Source organism: Octopus sinensis, linkage group LG3 (genome assembly GCF_006345805.1).
Source record: "Octopus sinensis linkage group LG3, ASM634580v1, whole genome shotgun sequence".
NCBI lineage: Eukaryota > Metazoa > Mollusca > Cephalopoda > Octopoda > Octopodidae > Octopus > Octopus sinensis.
The window spans coordinates 161,543,576-161,569,792 of record NC_042999.1 but is presented as its reverse complement, the minus strand read 5'-3'; the positions used below and the strand labels follow the sequence as shown (position 1 = coordinate 161,569,792).

General features: G+C 38.3%; 1 protein-coding gene across 1 annotated transcript in view; it reads right to left on the bottom strand.

Annotated features, from left to right (window-relative positions):
- LOC115209410 overlaps nucleotides 1-20,255 on the bottom strand; it is a 31,628-nt gene extending 11,373 nt beyond the window's left edge. Inside the window, exon 1 of the mRNA XM_029777818.2 lies at nucleotides 20,028-20,255. Within this exon, the coding sequence (XP_029633678.1) occupies nucleotides 20,028-20,151 (124 nt within the window). The 5' untranslated portion in view covers nucleotides 20,152-20,255. The remainder of the gene's footprint in view (nucleotides 1-20,027) is intronic.
- Between the last annotated feature and the right edge of the window lie 5,962 nt (nucleotides 20,256-26,217).

Sequence of the window (26,217 nt, the reverse complement as noted above, 5' to 3'; positions counted from 1 at the left end):
GGTATTAGTGCGCGTCTACGATGAGTCTACGATTTTAAAAATAATTTACCATCATTTTTTTCCATTTTAATGCATTTTTTTCGCTATTATATAAGGGAAGTAACTCTCTAAAAATGTCTACGATGAGTCAACGATTTAAAAAAAATTTACCATCATTTTTTTCCATTTTAATGCATTTTTTTGCTATAACTCTCTAAAAATGCTTTATAGTTATTTCCCTTACAAACCCGAGCAACGCCGGGTGATACTGCTAGTAAGAAATATAAAGCTAAGTAATGTAAGAAATAAAAAGCTAATCCAGAGTTAGCTTTTAGCACTAAGGTCTTCCATTATTGTTTCAGACTCCTTATGAATTTCTAAAAATTTACTATTATTTAATGCTACCAACTTCACTTTTCATTAACATCTTTATTCTCCTCACTAATTGCAACCACCCCAATTAGTTTTATTGTTGTCTACTCTGACATGGGTTGGACAACTACACAGCGATAGTACATTTCTATGCATTTTAGACTAATTTCCAGCTTTCTTTTGTTTGGTTTGTGTACATGATGAAGATGATCAGGATAATGGTGTAGATGATGATGATGATGATGAAGTAATGAATCAACCAAGCTGTTACCAGTTACTGTGAACAAAATGAAAACACACTTAGCTGCACAAAGCAAAAGTCAGTATATCAATAACAGAAGAGCTGTATAGAATATAAGGCATAAAGAACAGACACAGTGGTGTGGTTATGTAGGGTAGGGATATAGGTGATTGAATTCACAATTCAGAAAGGTAGAAGCTTTGCTCTAATGTATATGCACCCAATTGACCTCATTGCTGGACATTGTGAATGTATACCAGAACAAACAATCACTATCCCAACTTGTCAACAACCCCACCACCACCACCATCACCATTTCACTCTCTTTATCAGATGTAAACAAAGTAGTATTAGAGGCGTTCATGCTGGTGAGAAAAAGGAGAAAAATCTAAAAGATTTGCTTCAGCCTGATTTTCTCACACTGTTACATAATGTAAGAATGGTAGAGGTCATCAACTGACAGTAAATAAGGTACCAAGTGAACTTGGTCTGGCTAATGCAACACTGAGGTCACTAAGTTTGTATAAGAGAGATAAAAACATTGGTTTTCTATTTATAAGCATTCTCTCTGAACTAAGAGGTTCTGTGTTTGTGTATATATATATAAAAAAATCAAAGGTTGTTCTTGAGCCATAAGCTCATAAGGCTAGTTTCCTAGATTCTGGGCCATATGTGTGTGTGTGTCTGTATATATATACAGGTGTTAGACAAAATAATGTAAACACCTAGCATCATAATTTTGAAATATCTATAAAACCTGTCAAAAGCTTGTTTACTTTTATGTTTTTTGATTTATTATTAGTGTTGCTTAATATATTTTACTAAAATTGCTGTTTCTTTTCAGATATCATCAGAAAAAGGTAATTAAAATTCATTAACATAACAGATCTCTCGGACTTTCAAAGAGGTCAAATTGTTGGCGCTCGGATGGCAGGCTCTAGCATAACGAAAACAGTCGAAATGTTTGGTGTATCAAGAAGTACTGTCTTGAAAGTAATGACAGCCTTTGAGAAAGAGGGGAAAACCTCCTTGTTGAAACAAAAACTCTGGAAGAAAACCAAAACTTTCAGATAGGGACCATCAGACTCTTACATAGATTGTTAGAAAGGATCACAAAAGTACAGCTCCCAAAATTACTGCAGAGCTTAATGACCACCTCGAGAACCCAGTTTCCACAAAAACGGAATGGCTGCAATCAGAAAACCACTACTTTCAAAAACAAACATTGCAAAACGCCTAGAGTGGAATAAAAACCTACAGAATGGGTCCCTAGAGCAGTGGGAAAATGTTATTTTCTCGAACGAGTCATCCTTTACCTTATTTCTGACCACCAGCCAAGTGGGGACAGCCAAAAGAAGCATTCAATCCAGAATGCATTTTTCCAACTGTTAAACATGAAGGAAGATCTGTGAGGATGGGGGGGGGGGCTATATCTCGGAAATCCGCCGGCTCAATGGTTTCCCTTCATGGCAGAATCAATAGTCAAGACTATTTAAGCATTTTGTCTTATCAAATTCATCCTATGGTTACGGAACTGTTTCCGGAGGGAAACACAATCTTTCAGGATGATAATGTACCAATTCACACAGCTAAACTTGTCACTGAATGGCACGAGGAACATTCTAGTGAAGTTGAACATTTTATCTGGCCATCCCATCCCCAGATCTCAATATTATTGAACATTTATGGTGCATTTTAGAAAAACAAGCAAGGAGTTGATATCCTCCACCATCATCACTACAAGAATTGGAGACTGTTTTAGCTGAAGAATGGACCAAAATTCCTTTGGAAACCATTCAAACTTTGTACGAGTCCATAGCTTGTAGAATTCAAGCTGTAATTACTGCCAAAGCAGTCCTAACCCATATTAAAATAAAATTGTTTGAAATTTTAAGGTGTTTCTATTATTTTGTCCATCCCCTGTATATATATATATATTATATATATATATATATATAATATATAATATATATATATATAATATATATATATATATATATTATATATATATATACACCGGAGTAAACACATAAATGTGAAACAAGGTGGAAAAAAGAGTACTCAAATACCAGTGGTAGAGTAATATGCTTTATTTTAAGCAGCAGACAAAAATCTGTTACTCTGAGTTTCTCGTTGCCGTTCATCAGACAGTTTTTTCTAGCAAAAACTGTCTGATGAACGGCAACGAGAAACTCAGAGTAACAGATTTTTGTTGAATTTTCTGCTGCTTAAAATAAAGTATATATATATATATATATATATATATATATATATATATACACACATACCCACCTTGGATGGATGTTGGCCCATTGCAATATTATTCATTATTGTCAGCTGAGCGGAATGAAATGAGATATTTTGCTCAAGAACACAACACATTGCCCAATCCCAAAACCACCATCTTATGATCAGGAGTTCAACACCATGTATGTATGTGTGTGTGTGAGTGTATGTATGCATGCATGTATATAGTCAATCCAAACATGAACAAGCAAGAAAAAGCAACAACGCGAGGACGTGGAATAAGTACAGTGTTATTGGATGCTCAGGAAAGGAAAGAAAAGAAAGTGGATTTCACGTTTTGAGCAGAGCTCTTCATCAGAAATATAGAAAAAGTCTAAAGAAGGGAAGACGGAGAGAGAAAATCGCCAACGATACACACACAGTCACATATTGAAATGGTTACACACACACACACACACACACACACACATACATATATATAAGTTCTGGTTAAAAATTTGAATACAGAGCTGAAATTTAACATTTTTCTAAATAAGTTTTGATATAAAAGATACAAAACTAATTATTTATCAGATGCTTGAAAGCTACAAAGTTAAGTATGTATAATGATACAGAATAATAACATGGTCATAATTTCATCTATATGATATTTGAAATACAGTAAGGTATATTAACAAATGTGGCAATGGACTTTCATTCAGGAAGATATCTCAACAAAATGTGTCAGTTGAGGATTTAAACCATCTGGCAGATCTAACAGATCTGTGCTTGTATGGTACCACCAGATGCAAAATGGGATGCATTGACACCACTTGGACAGTGGTAAGGTTTGTTTATGTCTTACAAAAGCAAAATGTCTCACACAGTGGTTCCATTGAAATAAAATACCATACTTGAAAACAAGGATAGAGTATCCAACCACAGAATACTATCTCAAGAGGTCTTGTCCTATCAAATCCAAGCCAAGCCAATAGAAAACACAAATGTAAAAGCATTGAAGATGATGAAAATATTTCTATATATGTATGTATGTGTCTGTGTGCACATGTGCTCACATAACAAACCACATAACTAATATGCAGTACATGATATTATATATATATATATATATATATATATATATATGTATTAATTTGCACATCTATTAGGTTGTCAAGAAAGTTCTTGCGGAATTTTAAATTTTGGTTTTAAATGATGTATTTTCAAATTGATTTTTGTTAAATTACTTTATATATCATTTTAAAGCCTGTTTTTCACTATATCTAATCGTATTACTCTTTTTCTTTTTGAATAATTAGGCCATTTTTTCCGGAATGTTAAATACCACATGGACAAAAAGCAAATTTGCACAATTTTCTTATTCCAGTTCAAGCTAGGCCGAAAAGCTGCTGAAACAGCTTGTGATATCAATGATGCATTTGGCCCAGGAACCACTAATGAGCGTAAAGCACAATGGTGGTTCAAGAAATTTCGTAGCGGTGATGAGAGTCTTGAAGATGATAAGCATAGTGGTTGGCCATCAGATGTTGACAACGATCAACTAAGAGCCTTAGTGGAAACCAGTCCATGCACAACTGTTCGAAAGCTTGCTTCTGAATTAGACGTAATGTATACGACAATTTCCAACCACTTGAAAGAAATTGGAAACACAAAAATACTTGAGAAATGGGTGCTGCATGAAATGAACGACAACCAAAAAAAAAACAAAAAAAAAACACCGTTTTGAAGTGTCATTTTCCTTTCTTTTACACAACAAGAACGACCCGTTTCTTGACTGGATTCTTTACGACAACTGATGATGCTCAGCTCAGTGGTTGGACACCGATGAAGCGCCATGGCACTTCCCGGAGCCAAAATTGCACCAAAAGAAGTTCATGGTGACTTTGGTGGTCTGCGGCTGGTCTCATCCATCTCGGCTTTTAGGATCCAGGCGAAACCATTACGATGGAGAAGTACTGTCAGCAAATGGATGAAATACATAAGAAACTCTGACAACAACAGCCAGCATTGGTCAACAGAAAAGGACCAATTCTTCTTCATGACAACGCTCGGCTGCACGTCGCACAACTGACCTTTCAGAAGTTGAACGAATTGGACTATGAAACTCTGCCTCATCTGCCATACTCACCAGACCTCTCACCTACCGACTACCACTTTCTCAAGCATTTTGACAACTTCCTACATGAGAAATGCTTCAAAAACCAAGACGATACCAAGCATACCTTCAACGACTTCATCACCACCAGAATGCAGGATTTTTATACTACAGGCATAAATAAACTGGTTTCGTGTTGGCAAAAGTGTGTTGATTCTGATGGTGTTTATTTCGATTAATAAAGTTTTGTTTGAGCCGAGATATGTGCATCTGAATTTAAAGGTTAAAAAACCACAAGAACTTTCTTGACAACCTAGTGTGTTGTGAAGGCTGTTGCAACCTGCAGTAAATGTCCTGAGAAATCATCTTGTATAGAAGTTAGGTGTCTAAAAAAGTATAGATTGTATTGGTTGACAAAACTTCATCAGCACTGGCAGATAGGATTGTTGCATCATGAGATTTCAGTGTAAATTGCGAATCATCAGCAACAGACACCCAAGCACTGAATGCAAGATAGAAAACCCATCGAACTAATGCAGTTTAGCAATGAATAAACAGTCAGTGATAGAGTAAGTTCAGTTGGGTGTGCAACCTAATATTTGTTATAAAGGCTGCTTCCATTTCTTGTAGCTACTTTATACACAGCTTTTTCAGCAACATCACTGGCTGTTTACTCTGAGTTAAACTATATCTGAGTTAAACGGTAGCACGCCGGGCGAAATGCGTAGCCGTATTTCGTCTGCCGTTATGTTCTGAGTTCAAATTCCGCCGAGGTCGACTTTGCCTTTCATCCTTTCGGGGTCGATAAATTAAGTACCAGTTTCGCACTGGGGTCTATGTAATCGACTTAATCGCTTTGTCTGTCCTTGTTTGTTCCCTCTGTGTTTAGCCCCTTGTGGGTAGTAAAGAAATATATATCAGTTTGATGGATTTTCAATCTGGCATTTGGTGCTTGGGTGTCTATTGCTAATGATTAGCAATTTGCACTGAAATCACATGATACAACTCTCCCATCTACAGGTGTTGGCAAAATTTTATCAACTGATATGATCTATACTTTTGTAGCACCTAACGCCTATATGGAATGATTTCCCTGGATAATTACTGCAATCTATAGCATTCTTAACGATACATCCAAATTAAGATGGATGTGCAAATTAATATTTGTTACAAAGGCTGCTTCTGCCACTAACAGCAAATACATAGTTGTGTAGTAAGAATCTTGTTTCCCAAACACATGGTCCTGTGTTCAGTCCCACAGTGTGGCACCTTGGGCAAGTGTCCTCTACTATAGCCCCAGGCCAAGCAAACCCTTGTGAGTGGATTTGGTTGATAAAAATTGTAGGAAACCTGTTGTATGTGAGTGTGTGTGTGTCTTTGTCTCCCCGCCCCCAACTGCTTTGACAACCAGTGTTGGTGTGTTTATGTCCCTGTAACTTAGTGGCAAAAGAGACCGAAAAAAGTCGTAGAGTCAATTCGTTTGAGTAAGACCCTTCAAGGCAGTGTCCCAGTATGGCTACTGAAACAAGTAAAAGATAAAAGATGCATCACACTGTTCATATTTACATTAGCTCAGTATAAGGCAAAAATGCAGAGAGTAGAGGCAGGGATAATATAAAAGCTTGAATTACCTTCGCCAGCCTCATCTGGCACCTGTGTCAGTGGTACATAAAAAACACCATCCGTCGATGGTCATTCGCCAGCCTCGTCTGGCACCTGTGTCGGTGGCACATAAAAAACACCATCTGAGCGTGACTGTTCGCCAGCCTCGTCTAGCACCTGTGTCGGTGGCACATAAAAACCACCATCCGAGCGTGACCGTTCGCCAGCCTCGTCTGGTACCTGTGTCGGTGGCACATAAAAAGCATCCACTACACTCACGGAGTTGTTGGCATTAGGAAGGGCATCCAGCTGTAGAAACACTGCCAGATCTGACTGGCCTGGTGCAGCCTTCGGGCTTCCCAGACCCCAGTTGAACCGTCCAACCCATGCTAGCATGGAAAGCGGACGTTAAACGATGATGATGATGATGATATGACTAGTACTAATTTTATCAGCCCAGAGTGTTGAAAAATCCAAGGTGATCACAATGGTATGGAACCTAGAACCATGTGTTTGTACAGAAAACTCCTTAACCATGCATTCATTTACTTATATAAATAGGCGCAGGAGTGGCTGTGTGGTAAGTAGCTTGCTAACCAACCACATACTTCCGGGTTCAGTCCCACTGCGTGGCATCTTGGGCAAGTGTCTTCTGCTATAGCCCCGGGCCAACCAATGCCTTGTGGGTGGATTTGGTAGACGGAAACTGAAAGAAGCCTGTCGTATATATGTATATGTGTGTGTATGTGTTTGTGTGTCACTGTTTGTCCCCCTAGCATTGCTTGACAACCGATGCTGGTGTGTTTATGTCCCTGTCACTTAGCGGTTCGGCAAAAGAGACCGATAGAATAAGTACTGGGCTTACAAAGAATAAGTCCCGGGGTCGATTTGCTCGACTAAAGGCGGTGCTCCAGCATGGCCGCAGTCAAATGACTGAAACAAATAAAAGAGTGAAAGAGTTACACACCCACACATGCAAATAATAGGCAAATGAAGAAGGAAGTTAGCGAGATAGCACGTGTATAATAAACATTGTGTCAGTTAAGTCAAACAGGGATATAAATCAATAATGTAATAGTTTTAAGTCCAACGTCAATACAGCTGCGGAAGAAGAACTAGGAATAATTTAGTAAGGAGAGAAAAAAATTAATCTGGTTGACAGGTGCTCAGAACAGACAATTGTTCAACAACAGGTAAATTTAATACAGGTTTTCAGCAAATATTATATTGTGATGATAAACAACAGCAATGGCAAACAACAACAACAGAACAAAACTTTGTTGCTAAGGAAAAGGGTGTGTGTGTGTGTGTATATATATATATATATATATATATATAATGGTTGTATACTGTCAATCTAACACGAACATGACAGTAGGGGAGGTACACCACCGCTGTTTAGCCCTAGGAAGCATCGACGCCTCTTGATGGCTTTGACACATCTTTCCTGTGTCCTTATATATATATGAAAAAAGAAAAAAATGTGTCAAAGCCATCAGGAGGCATCGATGCTTCCTAGGGCTAAACAGCGGTGGTGTACCCCCCTACTGTCACGTTCACGTTAGATTGACAGTATACAACCATTCTATCGCCCCACCACCGTACATGTCTCTACGAGAGATTTAGAAATTTAGTATTTCTGATATATATATATATATATATATATATATATATATATATATACCGGAGTAAACACATAAATGTGAAACAAGGTGGAAAAAAGAGTACTCAAATACCAGTGGTAGAGTGATATGCTTTATTTAAAGCAGCAGAAAATTCAACAAAACCTGTTACTCTGAGTTTCCCGTTGCCATTCGTCGGACAGTTTTTGCTCAGTGCCAACCACTTTACAATGTGTGCTGAGTGCTTTTGTGTACCACCAGCACTACTGAGGTACTATGCAGCTTGTAAGACTATGAACCCCAAGAGAGAAGGTTTTGGCTTTAGATAGCGGATGAGAGGTTGAAATAGGAGAGGAGGTGGTGATGGTGGGTGGGGGTTCAGAGAAGGTCCTTGTAGATAAGCTACTTGGGTACTCACATTTAGTAGAGTAGAGAGAGAATGATTTGAAGGAGCTGCAAAGAGATAAATAGAGGAGATGAGGGGTCCATGTTGTCCTTCAAGGCACTGTATACATATATACATACATCATGACATACATACAGTCAGACACATACATATCCTGCTCTTCATAGAATCTTGCAAATTCTCCACCAATTCACTTTTACTCACCTTGTGCCTCGAGGGACCACCTGGACCCTTTATTTTTACTATTTATCTTGATGCAGCTCTGACAGATCATTCTTTCTTTCCCTCTCTCTCTTCTGAATGTGAGTAGCTGCTTTACAAGAATTTTTCTGCCCCTACCATTCTTCTCTCACTTTTACACTTTGTCTCCTAGCATAAAACATACCCTCATTCACTGGGGTTCTATACTCTTGCAAGCTGTATGGCAACATCAGTAGAGACAGTGGTACAAAAAAGTACCCACTACATGCTGTAACGTGGTTGCTGTTAGGAAGGGCATCCAACCATAGAAATTAGCATCAATTATCTACTGCCAGCCAATTCTATCAACATAAACGTCTCCCCTCTGACAAATATGTAGCTTTGATCCAATGTAGAAAAACATTATTCAGCTAGTAATGGAGAGCGATCAGCTGAAATACTTAGGTACTAACTTTAGGATTTCCTTTGCCTATCATTGTTTCTAAAGGGTTGGGCTTTTACTAGTAACAGGAGGCAAGATTTGAACTCAGGACATAGAGAGTGTACCACCAGCACTGGAGCACAATGCTGTCCTTGGACCCATTAGATTCTTGTCAAACTATTCAACTCATGCTAGCATGGGACATCATCATCATAATCTATATCTTTATTGCCCACAGGGGTCTAAACATAGAGGGGACAAACAAGGACAAACAAAGGGATTAAGTCAATTACATCGACCCCAGTGCGTGACTGGTACTTATTTAATCGACCCCGAAAGGATGAAAGGCAAAGTTGACCTCGGCGGAATTTGAACTCAGAACGTAGCTGCAGACGAAATACGGCTACACATTTCGCCCGGCATGCTAACGGTTCTGCCAGCTCACCGCCTATCATCATCATAATCGTTTAACATCCGCCTTCCATGCTGGCATGGGTGGAATGGTTTGACAGGAGCTGGCTGGGCAGAAGGCTGCAACATGGATGTTAAATGATGACGAGGATGATGATAACGATATAATTGGCAGAATTGATAGAACAATGGATAGAATGCCTAACAGTATTAGTTCCAGCTTTCTGCATGCCAAGTTCAAATCCTGCCTAAGTGAAGTTTTGAGAGTGATATAAAAATATCAATTCAATGTAATGTATTGACATATGTTTCAGCTCTATATGTCCTGAGTTCAAATCATGCCTCCTGTTACTAGTAATAGCCCAACCCTTTAGAAACAATGATAGGCAAAGGAAATCCTAAAGTTAGTACCTAAGTATTTCAGCTGATCACTCCCCATTACTAGCTGAATAATGTTTTTCTACATTGGATCAAAGCCACATATTTGTCAGAGGGGAGAAGTTTATGTTGATAGAATTGGCTGGCAGTAGATAATTGATGCTAATTTTATCAAGCCAGGCATCAAAAATAAAGTCAATTTGGAGAGGTTTGAATTTAAAACATGGAGGGGCAAACCCAAGATATTTAGTCTATAATTCTATCAATTTTCTGTCAATCCATTGCTTTTATTAATAATCTTTAACCCTGGCACAATTCCACAAGGGTACAGTCAATATTTTGAAGCAACATTACTTTATTTTATTGACTTTCTGGAATGCTTAAGACAAAGTCAAAACCAATTTAGGAGGAGAGTTTACCAATATTGACCTCCTGACTAAAACTAATTTTATTGACCTGAAATGATTAAATATGAAGTCAAGACCAGAGTGATTTGAAATCAGAATGACTAGTAACTAAATAACACAAAGTATTAAGTCTGAGACTCTCCTGATTAGGCTATTTTCCACTATAATAATAATGATGATAGTTACCTACCACACACCACATTCATATTGCACAATATTGACAATACACTAGCTAATGTATATTACAGTGACTATACAGGTGAGGGATGTGATGGAGAACAGATAAAGGCATCGCAAGTCAGTATTAATGGTGGTAATGATGATAATGAGATGACAATGGAAGAAATTATTAGCAGAAAACATGGGATCAACTTACTTTAAGTTGAACCTAAATATGTTTATGATGATTGTAGATCATACGGGTTGGACGGTTCGACCGGGGTCTGGGAAGCCAGGGGCTGCACCAGTTCCAGACTGATCTGGCAGAGTTTCTACAGCTGGATGCCCTTCCTAACACCAACCACTCCGCGAGTGTAGTGGGTGCTTTTTATGTGCCACCTGCACAGGTGCCAGGGGGGTCCGGCATCGGCCACGATCGGTTGGAGCTTTTAACATGCCACCGGCACGGAAGCCAGACAAGGCGGCGCTGGCAACGGCCATGTTCGGATGGTGCTTTTTATGTGCTACTCGCACAGAAGCCAGTCGAGGCGGCGCTGGCAACGGCCACGTTCGGATGGTGCTTTTTATGTGCCACCGGCACAGGTATCACAACTACTATTTCCATTGATATTTATTTCGATGTTCATGTTCATGTACTTGACTCAACGGCGGGACATTCTGGAATCCAGGGTACTTTGAATGGGCAGGGGCTATGCGGAACTGGTGCAGGAAGCAGCCCGGGTCTTTGCAGTCACAAAACAAATGCTGAATTAATAAAGATACACCCGATGATGATAATAAAGAAGACTAGGAAGAGTATTCTGCTATTCATCATCAGAAAACAAAACTAAAAGGATAAACAGAAGTTTTATTAATTAGTGAGGTTAAAATATGTCCTAAGCAAGACGTTAAACTGCATCTGGTGGAGAGGCTCCAGCTTGGGAGTTTAGGAGACTTGGGGAGTATGGAGTTACTCCTTAGTTACTACTACTCCTGGTTCCACTCTGGCTTCAGGTAGTAATATCTATTAAGAACCCAAGTTATTAGATAAAAGAGCAGATGGCCCAATGGCTAAGGCATACTGGATTTGGTGAAGGGCTGGTCACTAGACATCTGTCATACCAGCCCACTGGTGTGTGGACATACACTGATGTTATATGAATCAGTTCCCTGGCCTAAAGGATTAGACACACTTTGCACCTAAAGGGAAAGCTCTGGAGAAAAGAAGACTAGCAGAATAAACTGTAAATAAACTGGCAGAAGGCAATGGAAAAACATTACTGAATCTTTCGTAATAAAAATCATGAATCTTCAGACTCTATAGCAGTTAATGCCTGTAAAACAGGTATGCCCCATGGAAAGAGAAAGAGTGAGAGGAGGGATTAAGGAAAAAGATTCAAAAGCTACCATATTGGCAGGCAAATGTGGATGGGGTGCAACGATACTAACATTTTAGTTACCTCCCATTATTTTCAATTGCTTATGGTTACCATCCCCTGCCACACACCACTATAGCAACATAACTTACTCCTAATTTAGTTGCTAACAACTATCATAAACCTCTACTTCAGATAGCATCCACTACCATCCTATACCCAATCTAACATTGCTTATTTCTATTTCAGAAGCCAGTGAGCATGCTTCTATATGGTTGATCAAACTGGTAGAAACAGTTGTTAAAAATTTCCATCAAATCACACCCAACTAACTTATACAAACAAGTTCCAGAGCTCCATCGATATCTGGTATGTCCTCCAAATTGTGGATTGGGAAATACTCTGCATATATATTATTAGAAAGCTGCAGGAGTGGCTGTGTGGTAAGTAGCTTGCTAACCGACCACATGGTTCCGGGTTCAGTCCCACTGCGTGGCATCTTGGGCAAGTGTCTTCTGCTATAGCCCCGGGCCGACCAATGCCTTGTGAGTGGATTTGGTAGACAGAAACTGAAAGAAGCCTGTCGTATATATGTATGCATGTATGTATGTGTATATATATATATATATATATATATATATATATATATTGTGTGTGTGCGTGTTTGTGTGTCTGTGTTTGTCCCCCTAGCATTGCTTGACAACCGATGCTGGTGTGTTTATGTCCCCGTTACTTAGCGGTTCGGCAAAAGAGACCGATAGGATAAGTACTGGGCTTACACAAAGAATAAGTCCCGGGCCGATTTGATCGACTAAAGGCGGTGCTCCAGCATGGCCACAGTCAAAATGACTGAAACAAGTAAAAGAGTAAAGAATAATGTAAGAAGGTGCACCAGCTGGATAGGCAATGAAGGGCCAAGAGTGATAAAACCATCAGGATGCAGTTGGTCAGTAAATTTTCTTGAGCCCTGGCTTGTCCAGACCTAAGGAAAACTTAAGAGGAATAATATATTGGATAATACAATCAGATATGCAACATTTGAAAATAAATAAATGGTAGGATGGTCACAGTTGAATAACTTTGATTACAAGTCAGCCCATTGAAGCTAAACAAGAACCTTTATTTAGCAATCACCAGCTACCATAATGTCAATACTGCTTGACCTATATTGACATTAGGGAACTCTGGATTGACTAGCAGTGACAGGATGACCCATTGAATATTACTGGTAGTGTGGCAAAGGTTAAGAGAAAGAAGATGGTTATCTTGTAGGGAACAATGACAGTGTGATGGTTAAACAGGGGAAAAGCATGGACAGAAGTTTGGCAGTGCCATGATTGAAATAGGAAGGATTTGCCACATATGGAAAGATTGGAGGTAGGAAGACAAGGTTATGGGAAGTCAACTGTATTAAAGTTAGAAAAGGAAGCAGGTGAAAGTGCAAGAGTTGAAATAAGGAGCTGCTAGACTGAAGAAGAATTGGGCTGCCATGTATGGAAGGCTGGTAGTACCAGTATTGAAGAAGGAAAGCAGTGCTATGTATGAAAGATCGTAATGGAATCAACATGGAACAGATTTACTCTTGAAAGGCTGTTTACAGTAGGAAGTGAATGTGGTGATGATAGAGTCGTAGGATAAATGAGAGTAGTAGTGAATAAAGATACACAAATATGGTTGGTTGTGCCAAGGAAAAATGTATTGGCAAACAAATGTGAGAGGCAGAATATGAAGCGAAAACAAGGAGTACTACTGTTGTGGTAGTTGAAGGTGGTTTAGTGTATTGCTAAAAAGAGACAGATGCACTGGATAATGTAGTCCCACATACACTATGACTGATAGCCACAGCTGGAACATTTTTAATGACAGATGTTTATAGTCAGAGTAGACCTACAGAATAAACAAAAAAAAAACATCTAGTTTTATTAACTGGGGAGAGTCATTCTCTTTTAGTACCTACCACCAACTACAATTATATACTCTTTTACTTGTTTCAGTCATTTGACTGCAGCCATGCTGGAGCACCACCTTTTTTAATCAAGCAACTTGACCCCGGGACTTATTCTTTTGTAAGCCCAGTACTTATTCTATCGGTCTCTTTTGCCGAACCGCTAAGTAACGGGAACATAAACACACCAGCATCGGTTGTCAAGCAATGCTAGGGGGACAAACACAGACACGCACATATATATATATATACATATATACAACGGGCTTCTTTCAGTTTCCGTCTACCAAATCCACTCACAAGGCTTTGGTCGGCCCAAGGCTATAGTAGAAGACACTTGCCCAAGGTGCCACGCAGTGGGACTGAACCCGGAACCATGTGGTTGGTAAACAAGCTACTTACCACACAGCCACTCCTGTCCATACTACCTGAATTTTACTAAATATAGCAAACCTTGCAGCAAAGTTTGGCCCAAAATAGCCTCTTCTAATGAAAATGAACTTAATTATCATTTGACAAACACTTTTTAATAAATATTATGTAAAGATAATTGTAGCAAATCATAAATACATTTATGTTGATATACAATATATACATTTAAAATGTATTTGATATAAAAATTGTTCCATTCTACATTTTGCAGATAATGATTGCCTGAATAAGTGAACTAATCTGATTTTGTGTGAGTGCTCTCTCTCCCTATATATATATATATAGGAGCAGGAGTGGCTGCGTGGTAAGTAGCTTGCTAACCAACCACATGATTCCGGGTTCAGTCCCACTGTGTGGCATCTTGGGCAAGTGTCTTCTACTATAGCCCCGGGCCGACAAATGCCTTGTGAGTGAATTTGGTAGATTGAAACTGAAAGAAGCCTGTCGTATATATGTATATATATACATATATATATATGTATGTGTGTGTGTTTGTTCCCCTAGCATTGCTTAACAACCGATGCTGGTGTGTTTACGTCCCCGTCACTTAGCGGTTCAGCAAAAAGAGACCGATAGAATAAGTACTGGGCTTACAAAAAGAATAAGTCCCGGGGTCGAGTTGCTCGACTAAAGGTGGTGCTCCAGCATGGCCGCAGTCAAATGACTGAAACAAGTAAAAGAGTAAAAAGATATATATATATATATATATATATATATTATATATGTATGTATGTATATCATTTAGTTATTTATCTACTATGTAGTGTTTAGTGGCAAGCCCAAGAAAATCTATAAACTAATTACAGTAACTAAAATATTCTGATGTAAAGTCCAGCAACAGTTGTTGCACAGGTTAGTGGTGATATGTGGTGTTGCTGTTGGCAAAGCCAGCACGTTATGCAGCATTGCTAGATAATAGTGTAGACAACAACAACAACAACAGCAGCAGCAGCAACAAATGCACCAACAAGAACAGTAATAACAATGGTTTATTTTTACTAAGTCACACAAGGACACAATAACAACAACAGTAATAAAAATAATATTAGTAATGATTTTTTGACAACTAACTAAACTTCCTTAAATCTGAAGTGAAGTAAAAGACTAAGATAGCTGTGAACAGAATTCACATAAGAGTGTGAGAGAGAGAGAGAGAGACGAGGTATAGGTGAAGAGAGAGAAAGACAGTTGGAGTGACGTATAAATCAGGACTAGACACTTTATCTTGCTTGTGTAAAAAAGCTATTTCTTGATGTTTTGCCCAAACAGTAAAATAACGAGAATCACGTGCCAAGGATGCAGTTCAGAAAAAAAGATAGGGAAATTAAAAGAGATCTCAGCAATTCATTCATGAGTGTGTTTCTCAAAATCTATTTGTTAAAATTTTATCAATCTGATAAATAAGGGTCAATATTTAAAATATTCTCTTTTTTATTTTTAGTATTCTGAAATTCTTAGCTTCTAAGTAGGGAAAGAACACCTGCGAACACACTCACATTACCATCATAAACGTAAAAACAAGAGAGTTAGCCTTCTAATTAGAAGTACAAGGCTGCAGGGGTGTCTTATTAGATACAAACCTTACATTACCCCTAAAGAAGATAAGATGAACTTTCCCCCAACTCTAGATGTAGCTTAATTAAAAACCTGCAAGAACTGACTTCAATTAGCCCATTCTCAAAGTGATTAACCTTAAAATAAGAAACACTATTAATATTAGGACAATGGAAATGTAGCACCACTATAATTAAGTGGTTTCAGAGTATAGAAAACAAACAACTCTGCGGATTCACCTAATTTGATTTAGTGGACTAGCAGTATCGCCCGGCGTTGCTCGGGTTTGTAAGGGAAATAACTATATAAGCATTTTTAGAGATGTAAAGTATAATAGCCATCTCAATATAGCTAACCACAAGGGGGGGGGGGTGTTACTGTAGCTTTTTACGTTCTGAGATTTAATAATAAATTTTTAGAGAGTTACATCCCTTATATATGCATTTTTGGCATATATAAAGGAAGTAACTCTAAAAATTTATTATTAAATCTCAGAACGTAAAAAGCTACAGTAACACCCCCCCCCCTTGTGGTTAGCTATATTGAGATGGCTATTATACTTTACATCTCTAAAAATGCTTATATAGTTATTTCCCTTACAAACCCGAGCAACGCCGGGCGATACTGCTAGTGTAGAATAAAGTGTTCTATTCAGAATGATAAATCTAAAGATCTGAAGTTAAAAGGAGGTATGCAACATGTAGTTCCTACTGTCATTCTTGTGACACATGCTGTTGTAATATTTAGAAAATGTAGTCTGCATTTGAAACATAATGTGGAGTTTGTTGAGAGATATTGGCAGTTACATCACTCTCTTAGTGGCTCAATATAGATAATATCTTACCTGATTACAGTGAGAAATATTGCTGTCTAATGATTTAGGATTATAAATATTCAGTTTTCGCAACAGTGAGTTTAATGAGGGAGATTGAAAAACAGTAAGGGGAATTGTAGAAAAATGGTTTGGTTGCTATATCAGGGTGAAAGAAGCTTCTGTTATTAGATGCAATATTTTAAGAGAAACAGTTACAGAATTTCAGCAGAAATTACAAATACTCTGGAGCACTGAAGTTATGACAGAATTTTGTAAAGCTGACAGGGCCCCATTATGACCACAGCTCACTAAATGGACCCAAATAATAAACCGATGCAGGATAGTATAACAATACCTGAATACCATGTAAATGACAAACAGGCAATGTTTTCGATGTAGAACCATATTAATTACTAGCAAGGACACAGTATTTCGTTTTGCAAACATAATGTACTACTATGAATATTAAAGATTTACAATCTTGTGTTTTATTGTTGTTTTTGTGTTAGCAGTGCGATATTCTTATTACGTGATAAATTATAGATTTTTCTATAGTTTATCACCTCTATTCACAAAATCAGCACAATAAACTATCATAACTGTTTTCCAAATGAAGGAACATGAGAGAAAAGATATGTATCATATTTGTTATAGTTGTTTTCCTGTTGCATGGACCTTTATTTCGTTCAGGCGAGAATAAGCAAAAGTACGTAAGTAAATAAAGGCCTTTAAAGGGCAAAAAGAAACTAGCACAAATATAGAAGGGTGTTTTAATTAAAAGAATATTGTTTCAGGAGTTCAACCCTTGCCAGCATAGAAAACGGACGTTGAATGATGATGATGTTTGTATATTATAACAGAGCAGTTGATTTAGAAGTAAATACTTTCGTAACTATTTTTACGATTGCACTTTAGAGTGCCGTCATTTATCAGAGAAATGCGTTGCTAAGGTAAGAAATAGAATAGTGATCAAGTTTTTGTTTAGCCCCAGGTTATCTCTGGTCCAACAAGCCTATGATGAAAGACATTTCACCAACGGGCATCCAGTCTTTTTTAATTTTTTTTATCTCAGACTGCTGGGGGCGAGGGCATCGAATAAATGTTTCTTTATTACCCACAAGGGGCTAAACACAGAGGGGACAAACAAGGACAGACAAACGGATCAAGTCGATTACATCGACCCCAGTGCGTAACTGGTACTTTATTTATCGACCCCCAAAGGATGAAAGGCAAAGTCGAACTCTTCTCCTCAACTGGCTTTATACGTAAATCAGAAACAATTATACAATATGTATCTTTTCAAGACAAAACTGTGATTTGATGGATATATGGCTCCTATTTCTCATAGGTCGGGCAATAATATAGTGCTCTCGTTAGATGGCCAGTATAACAAACAGATCCACATAGAAAGGTATGTACGTGTGGACTAACAACCCTCCAAAGACAAGAAATATTAACCATACACGTACATAGAGAAGCATATATAGTATATTTGAATATACACACACACAACAACGCATGTTTTTGTGTATATTATATTGGAAAACCTTCACAAATAAGTTATTCCGAGTTTATCATCTCCGATTGAAAACAATTAAGTCGCAGCAACCATTGTGAAATTTTCAGTTTGTAAAAAGTGTAAAATAAATGACTCTACTTTCAGTATTGTATATTCTCTTGACTTTGTTTATTGTGCGTGCGTGTACAACTAACTCTAATGCTATCAGCTACGTGTTCTTCCCTGTATGACAGTGTCGTTGAAGAAAACTGGAACCGCTTCATTCAGGTGCTTCTTTATTTCGATTTCCTGTATCGAAAATATTTCCGTACAGGTTGAAAAAATGTCGCAGTCCAATAAACGATTAAGTAAAGAGATAAACACAAAATATATATACGATCGTGTAAGTATATATGTATATATACACACAGGTATGTACACAGATATATAGGCGGATGTAAAAAAATACGCACACCACCCGTTTATATATATATATATAATGTAAAGTGTATATATATAGTATATATAATGTAATGTGTGTATATATATATATAATATATATATATATATAATATATATATATATAAGTAAAGTATATATATATAGTATATATATAATGTAAAGTATATATATATATAGTATATATATATAATGTAAAGTGTATATATATATAGTATATATATATAATGTAAAGTATATATATATATAGTATATATATATAATGTAAAGTATATATATATAATGTAAGTATATATATATATAAGTATATATATATAATGTAAAGTATATATATATATATCGTATATATATAATGTAAAGTATATATATATATATCGTATATATATATAATGTAAAGTATATATATATATATATCGTATATATATATAATGTAAAGTATATATATAGTATATATATATATAGTATATATATATGTAAAGTATATATATAATGTAAAGTATATATATATATAGTATATATATATAATGTAAAGTGTATATATATAGTATATATATATAATGTAAAGTATATATATATATAGTTATATATATATATATATAATGTAAAGTGTATATATATAGTATATATATAATGTAATGTGTGTATATATATATATATATATATATATATATAGTATATATATATAATGTAAAGTATATATATATAGTATATATATATAATGTAAAGTATATATATATATAGTAATATATATAATGTAAGTATATATATATATATATATATATAATGTAAAGTATATATATATATTAGTATATATATATAATGTAAAGTATTATATATAATGTAAAGTATATATATATATAGTATATATATATAATGTAAAGTATATATATATATATCGTATATATATATAATGTAAAGTATATATATATATATCGTATATATATATAATAATGTAAAGTATATATATATATATATCGTATATATATATAATGTAAGTATATATATATAGTATATATATATAGTATATATATATATATGTAAAGTATATATATATAATGTAAAGTATATATTATATAGTATATATATATAATGTAAAGTATATATATAGTATATATATATAATGTAAAGTATATATATATATATAGTATATATATATATAATGTAAAGTATATATATAGTATATATATATATATAATGTAAAGTATATATATAGTATATATATATAAACCATACTGTTAGGTGTTCAACTAGTCTAATCTTGGATATTTTTATCCCTCCGAGGTTTATATCCACACTTGTACCTTTATATATATATATATATATATAAGATATCAATGTATATATATGTAAGTATGTATGTTTACGACAAAAATGAAATATATATTATTTCTAGGTACTTGTTGCTTACCGTCCATTAAGTCAGAAGTATCTAGCAATCCGAATACAACGTCGTCTGCAGAAGCCGATTCCAGGTCAGCAATGATCTCGGCAATTGGTGGCCTTTGTGGTCTCAACTCAATAACTGGCTTCATTTTCTCCCTAATTGACTTGTTATAATTAATTACATACAACGTGGGAGGAGGGGGAGCAGTGACAGAACAAACTGCTGACCTCTAGCGGACATTTATAACAATAACAATGATGACATTAGTGAGAGAGAAGGGGGCGGAGGGGGAGGGGTGAAACCAAATCAGGAGCAGATAACTCGACGCGAATTCTCATTTCCATTATTTCTATTATTTGCTCAGAAATACTAAATTTCTAAATCTCTCGTAAGAGATATGTACGGTGGTGGGGGCGATAGAATGGTTGTATACTGTCAATCTAACACGAACGTGACAGTAGTGGGGTACACCACCGCTGTTTAGCCCCGATGCTTTCTAGGGTTAAACAGCGGTGGTGTACCCCTACTGTCGGCCCAGTGGTTAGGGCAGCGGACTCGCGGTCATAGGATCGCGGTTTCGATTCCCAGACCGGGCGTTGTGAGTGTTTATTGAGCGAAAACACCTAAAACCTCCACGAGACTCCGGCAGGATGGTGGTGATCCCTGCTGTACTCTTTCACCACAACTTTCTCTCACTCTTACTTCCTGTTTCTGTTGTACCTGTATTTCAAGGGGCCGGCCTTGTCACTCTGTGTGTCACGCTGAATATCTCCGAGAACTACGTTCGTTAAGGATGCACGTGTCTGTGGAGTGCTCAGCCACTTACACATTAATTTCACGAGCAGGATGTTCCGTTGATCGGATCAACCGGAACCCTCGTCGTCGTGACCGACGGAGTGCTTCCATCCACAACCATTCTATTATTTGTTGTTGTTAGGAATCTATTCGGTTACGAGAGTGAGTCGAAGAGCTTCGTATTATCTTTTTATTTTATTTATTTATTTCTAATCCTCGATTTTTTTTTTATACCTGTGTAACTTGAGATGCAATTTTTTAAATTTTATTAGAACATTTAAATACAATGAAACAGAAAAGAAGAGAGTTAAGAAAAGAAAAGAGAAACAAAGTGTGTGGGTGTGTGTGTGGCGGGGGTGGTGGGGCTACCGCAGCGGATGACAGAAAGGTCACATATCCCTGAACAAATGGGTGTGCTCAACCGCATCCCTCGGTAATGACAGCGATGGCGTTGCTGCACAGCGACACTCGCTGCAGCAGCAGTATTCACTCCACCTAATGGGCGCTCATTTCACCGACGGGCCGCCGTTACCCCTACTTTGCGGAGGGAATCGGTAATACGGGGTATGAGAACACCTGACGTCTTGACGGCGACGGACACAAACTGACAGTGGCCGGCCATCTTCCTGTACTTGTTGATTTTTCTCTCCTACATGTTACAGGCGGCAACACCTGGGTTTGGAGTTGATGTTGTAAGGCTGGAGCCTGGGAGCATGTCACTGCACGTTGCGTCCCAGACTATAGATCTGCCTCCCTCTAATGGGAAGAGTGTTATCCCATTGGGGCGCTTACCATCCCTGTGGTCAAGACCTGATGGCTGAAGATGAGATGGGAAGCTAGCTGCATCAAAGCCTCTTCTCATCATATCATTCAGAGTGGTGTGTCAAGGGAATCGGCCTGCACTAAGGCTGCATGATAAAGGATGCGGACCAAATTTGTCTGCTACCATTTTGCATTAACATTTTCACAGTTCACACAGGCAGAAACCAAGGTATTGGGTCACTCTAATATGGATGCACTCATTATCTAGAAGGATACAAGTAGATGAGGAGGGCACCAAATTGAGCCATGCAACGCTATTAGGCTGTGAATCAGAATGGAGGCAGGCAAGATGGTACTGGTCTAGTGATGTCTCTAGATCAGTGCTTTTCAAACTTTTTGCTGGAGCGGAACCCCAAGGAAACATTCCACTGGCTCGAGGAACCCCTCTTCAATAATTTAATAGTCTTATGCACACATATCTGCACAGGAGAATTAAAAATTACTGCCGATTTTAGCAGTTTTGTAACTTCTTGCGGAACCCTGGTTGAAAACCACTGCTCTAGATGCTAGAAGGTGAACTTGCATCTGATGTCGTCCTAGTTGCATAAGACATCCGTATTCTGGGGGATGATAAGCCCATCAGTGTCCAGTTGGCTAGGGTTGACTCTGGTTCCTGGACCATATCAGGTTCGGCTATGCCATGGAGTATCTTGCCAATGAGGAGGAGACTGAGGAAACATAGATTGGAGACCAAGGCCTCCAAATCTAACAGGCAGTGTGGCCTGTTGCCAGCCAGTGTTGTCAGAACCAACATTGCAGATCAGTTCAGCACAGCGCTGGATAGTATTATCCAAATCACAGAGGCAAGAAAAAGAGCAAATCCTCAAGAGGAAGAGTGCCTGGTACACATCAATGAGGCACAATCTTTCTGTACAAGTCTGCAAGCTTGGACTCCAGACACTCCATTATGGCTTTTAGCAGAATTGGGGAGCCAAGGATGCAAATGGAGATCTTTGAATTCAGCCAACCCCTCACCAAGATGGACTGGATACTGAGTATGGCATCTTGAAATTTGGCCTCTCTGTAGCTCACATTAATTGCCTCTGACTTGGATAGGTTGATCTCAAGACGAAGAAGCTTTAGGGATAGAATAACCTGCTGAAGGTCCCTAACAACAGGCTCAGCCAGGTCACCCAAGGTTCTGTCATCAAGGTGCCAGACATTGAAAGGTGAGCGGACCAATCAAGCAACATCATTGACAGTCAGCACAAAAAGGAGCAGGCCAAGAGGGTCACCTTGCTGGACTTCCATGGAAGAAGTGATCCTGTTGTCAGCAGTTATGAGTGAGCTGGGTGTACTACAGGAGAGGCATGTGAGTTGGTTTAATGAGAAAGCATATCTCAGACATGTTTCCAAGATGTAGTCGTGTCTGCTGCTGTTAAAAGCATTTTTTAAATCCAGCTTCATTAGGAAACAAGGTGATGAGGGAGAAGTGTGTTGTATGAAGTTTCTGGCAGCATGGTCAGCAACCTCACATCCACACTTGAGTTCCACCTCCAACTAGACATGGCTGAATGCCTCACTCAGGTCACTGCTGACTGATCTACAATCTAACCTAGCCATGAGATGATGAAAGACATTTCTCACTGTTGTAGGATGGATGCTTCCATCCTTCTTCAGTACAATCAGGTTGGATAGAAATAAGTCTGTCAAACTGGTGATGGATTGGACCAAGTGACAACCCACCTTGGTGAAGTGTGGCGAGATTAAATCTTTAAGGTGACTGGGTCACTGGCCATCAACTTTATCACTGCTACTCATAGAGAAGAATCTCATGGCAACAGCCACATGATCACTGGTTGCAGTTAAGGTTGTGTCTGTGCCAGACATTTGGAGATCCCTGATATCTGCCAGAGGGTCCAGATGTTTGAGATGGAGAGCATCCAGAATGCCTGGTGTGGGAGTGAGGACTGTCACATTTGTTTTTAATCCTTTCAGGGTCAGTGTAATAAGTTCCAGCTGAGTATTGGGGGTTGAGGTAATCAACTGACTCTCTACCCACAAAATTTCAGGTTTTGTGTCTTTAAAAGAAAGAATTCTTCTTCTTCTTCTTCTTCTTCTTCTTCTCTCCTCCTTCTCCTCCTCCTCCTCCTCCTCCTCTTACTTCTTCTTCTTCTCCTCCTCCTACTTCTTCTCCTCCTACTTCTTCTTCTTCTTCTTCTTCTTCTTCTTCTTCTTCTTCTCCTACTTCTTCTTCTCCTCCTCCTACTTCTCCTTCTTCTCCTCCTCCTCCTCCTCCTCCTTCTCCTCCTCCATCTCCTCCTCCTCCTCCTTCCCCTTTTTCTTCTTCTCCTCCTCCTCCTCCTCCTCCTTCTCCTCCTCCATCTCCTCCTCCTCCTCCTTCCCCTTCTTCTTCTTCTCCTCCTCCTCCTCCTCCTCCTCCTCCTTCTTCTCCTTCAGCAATACTAGGGTATTGCATTGAAAAGGTTTTAGCTGAATGATTCAACCCCAGTGCTTATCTTTTTAAAGTCTGCTACTTACTCTATTGATCTCTTTTGCTGAACAGTTAAGTTACATGAACACAAACAAACCAACACCATTGTTATACAGATCTGGGTGTTAAATGCAAAGACACACACACACACACATTCACATATACACATTCCTATCAAATCCACTCACAAGGCTTTGCACATGATGCCATGCTGTGGGACTGAAGCTAGAACTATCTGGTTGGGAACCCTCCAGTTCTCATCCACCAAATCTCACTCACAAGGCTTTGGTTAACTCTGGGCTACAGCTGAGTGTTCTGGCAAGGTTTCATGCTTACATCCACTATGTGTGTGTGTGCTAGTGAGAACATGCTATCTTGTAGCATATATTACTATAGTTTATCATATATTCCTATGGTGTATATGTGTAAGTATACATATGGTATGCACATGGGAAGAATACTGGCAAGACATGGGACATGAATGAAGCTTGGACATCTACAATAGAAAACGTGAAGTAAAGCCATAAGATGAAATACAATTATGTTAAAAGAATGGGCATTTATAAAGTAAAGAAAATTTGCAGGAGTGGCTGTGTGGTAAGAAGCTTGCTTACCAACCACATGGTTCCGGGTTCATTCCCACTGCGTGGCACTTTGGGCAAGTATCTTCTACTATAGCCTTGGGCTGACCAAAGCCTTGTGAGTGGATTTGGTAGACAGAAACTGAAAGAAGCCCATCATATATATGTATATATATATATATGTGTGTGTGTATGTTTGTGTATCTGTGTTTGTCCCCCCTACATCGCTTGACAACCGATGCTGGTGTGTTTACGTCCCCGAAACTTAGCGGTTTGGCAAAAGAGACCGATAGAATAAGTACTAGGCTTATAAAGAATAAGTCCTGGGGTCGATTTGCTCGACTAAAGGCGGTGCTCCAGCATGGCCGCAGTCAAATGACTGAAACAAGTAAAAGAGTAAAAAGAGTAAGAGTAATCAAAATACTGAAAAAAACCCCGTTATATACACATCATCATTTAATGTTGGTTGTCCATGCTGGCATGGGTTGGACAGTTTGACTGGGCTGGCATGCTGGAAGGCTGCACCAGACTTAAGTCTTATTTGGCATGGTTTTCTACAGCTGGATGCCCTTCCTAATGCCAACCACTCCAAGAATACAATGGGTGCCATTTGTGTGAGACCAGGGTGCTTTTACATGCCACTGGCACAGGTGCCAATTTGCATGACACCAGTATCTGCCACGACTGTGATTTTGCTCTGCTTGATGGGTCTTCTTCTGAAGTATGACTTAATGCCAAAGGTCTTGGTCATTGTTTCCATGAAGCTCAACACTCGAAAGGAACTCAGCCACTTTGCCCCTGTGAGGCCCAACACTCAAAAGCTGTCCTTTACATGCTGCCAGCACAGGTCCAATTGGCTTGACGGGTCCTCTCAAGCGCAGCACATGGCCAAAGGTCTTGGTCATCAGTCATTGCCTCTGTGAGGCACTCCTATATATATATATGCGTGTGTCTGTGTGTCTGTGTCTGTGTTTGTCCAGCCCCAACCCCACTGCTTGACAACCAGTGCTGGTCTGTTTGTGTTTCCATAACTTAGTGGTTCAGCAAAAGAGACCAATAGAATAAGTAATAGGCTTTAAAAAAATGAGCACTGGGGTCGATACAATTGAGTAAAAATGTTCTTCAAGATGGTGCTCCAGCATGGCTGCAGTTTAATGACTGAAACAAATAAAAGATAGCAGATCCAATAAAAGGAGGATTCTCTATATTTATGACAGGGCAGTTCTTATTTCACATGGCATTGGATATTGTTTTAGCCAAAAATGTCATATCACATTGGGAAGTGGTACCTTGATGACAGCTTTGGGAAGCTGCTAATTACATGTGCTGTCTTTCACAGAAAAGTGACATAATTAACCTTTCTGATTGCACCTTGGGTTTTAAAGGTACCTATTTCTTTATTACCCACAAGGGGCTAAACACAGAGCGGACAAACAAGGACAGACATAGGTATTAAGTCGATTACATCGACCCCAGTGCATAACTGGTACTTAATTTATTGACCCCGAAAGGATGAAAAGCAAAGTGGACATCGGCGGAATTTGAACTCACAACGTAACGCAGACGAAATACTGCTAAGCAT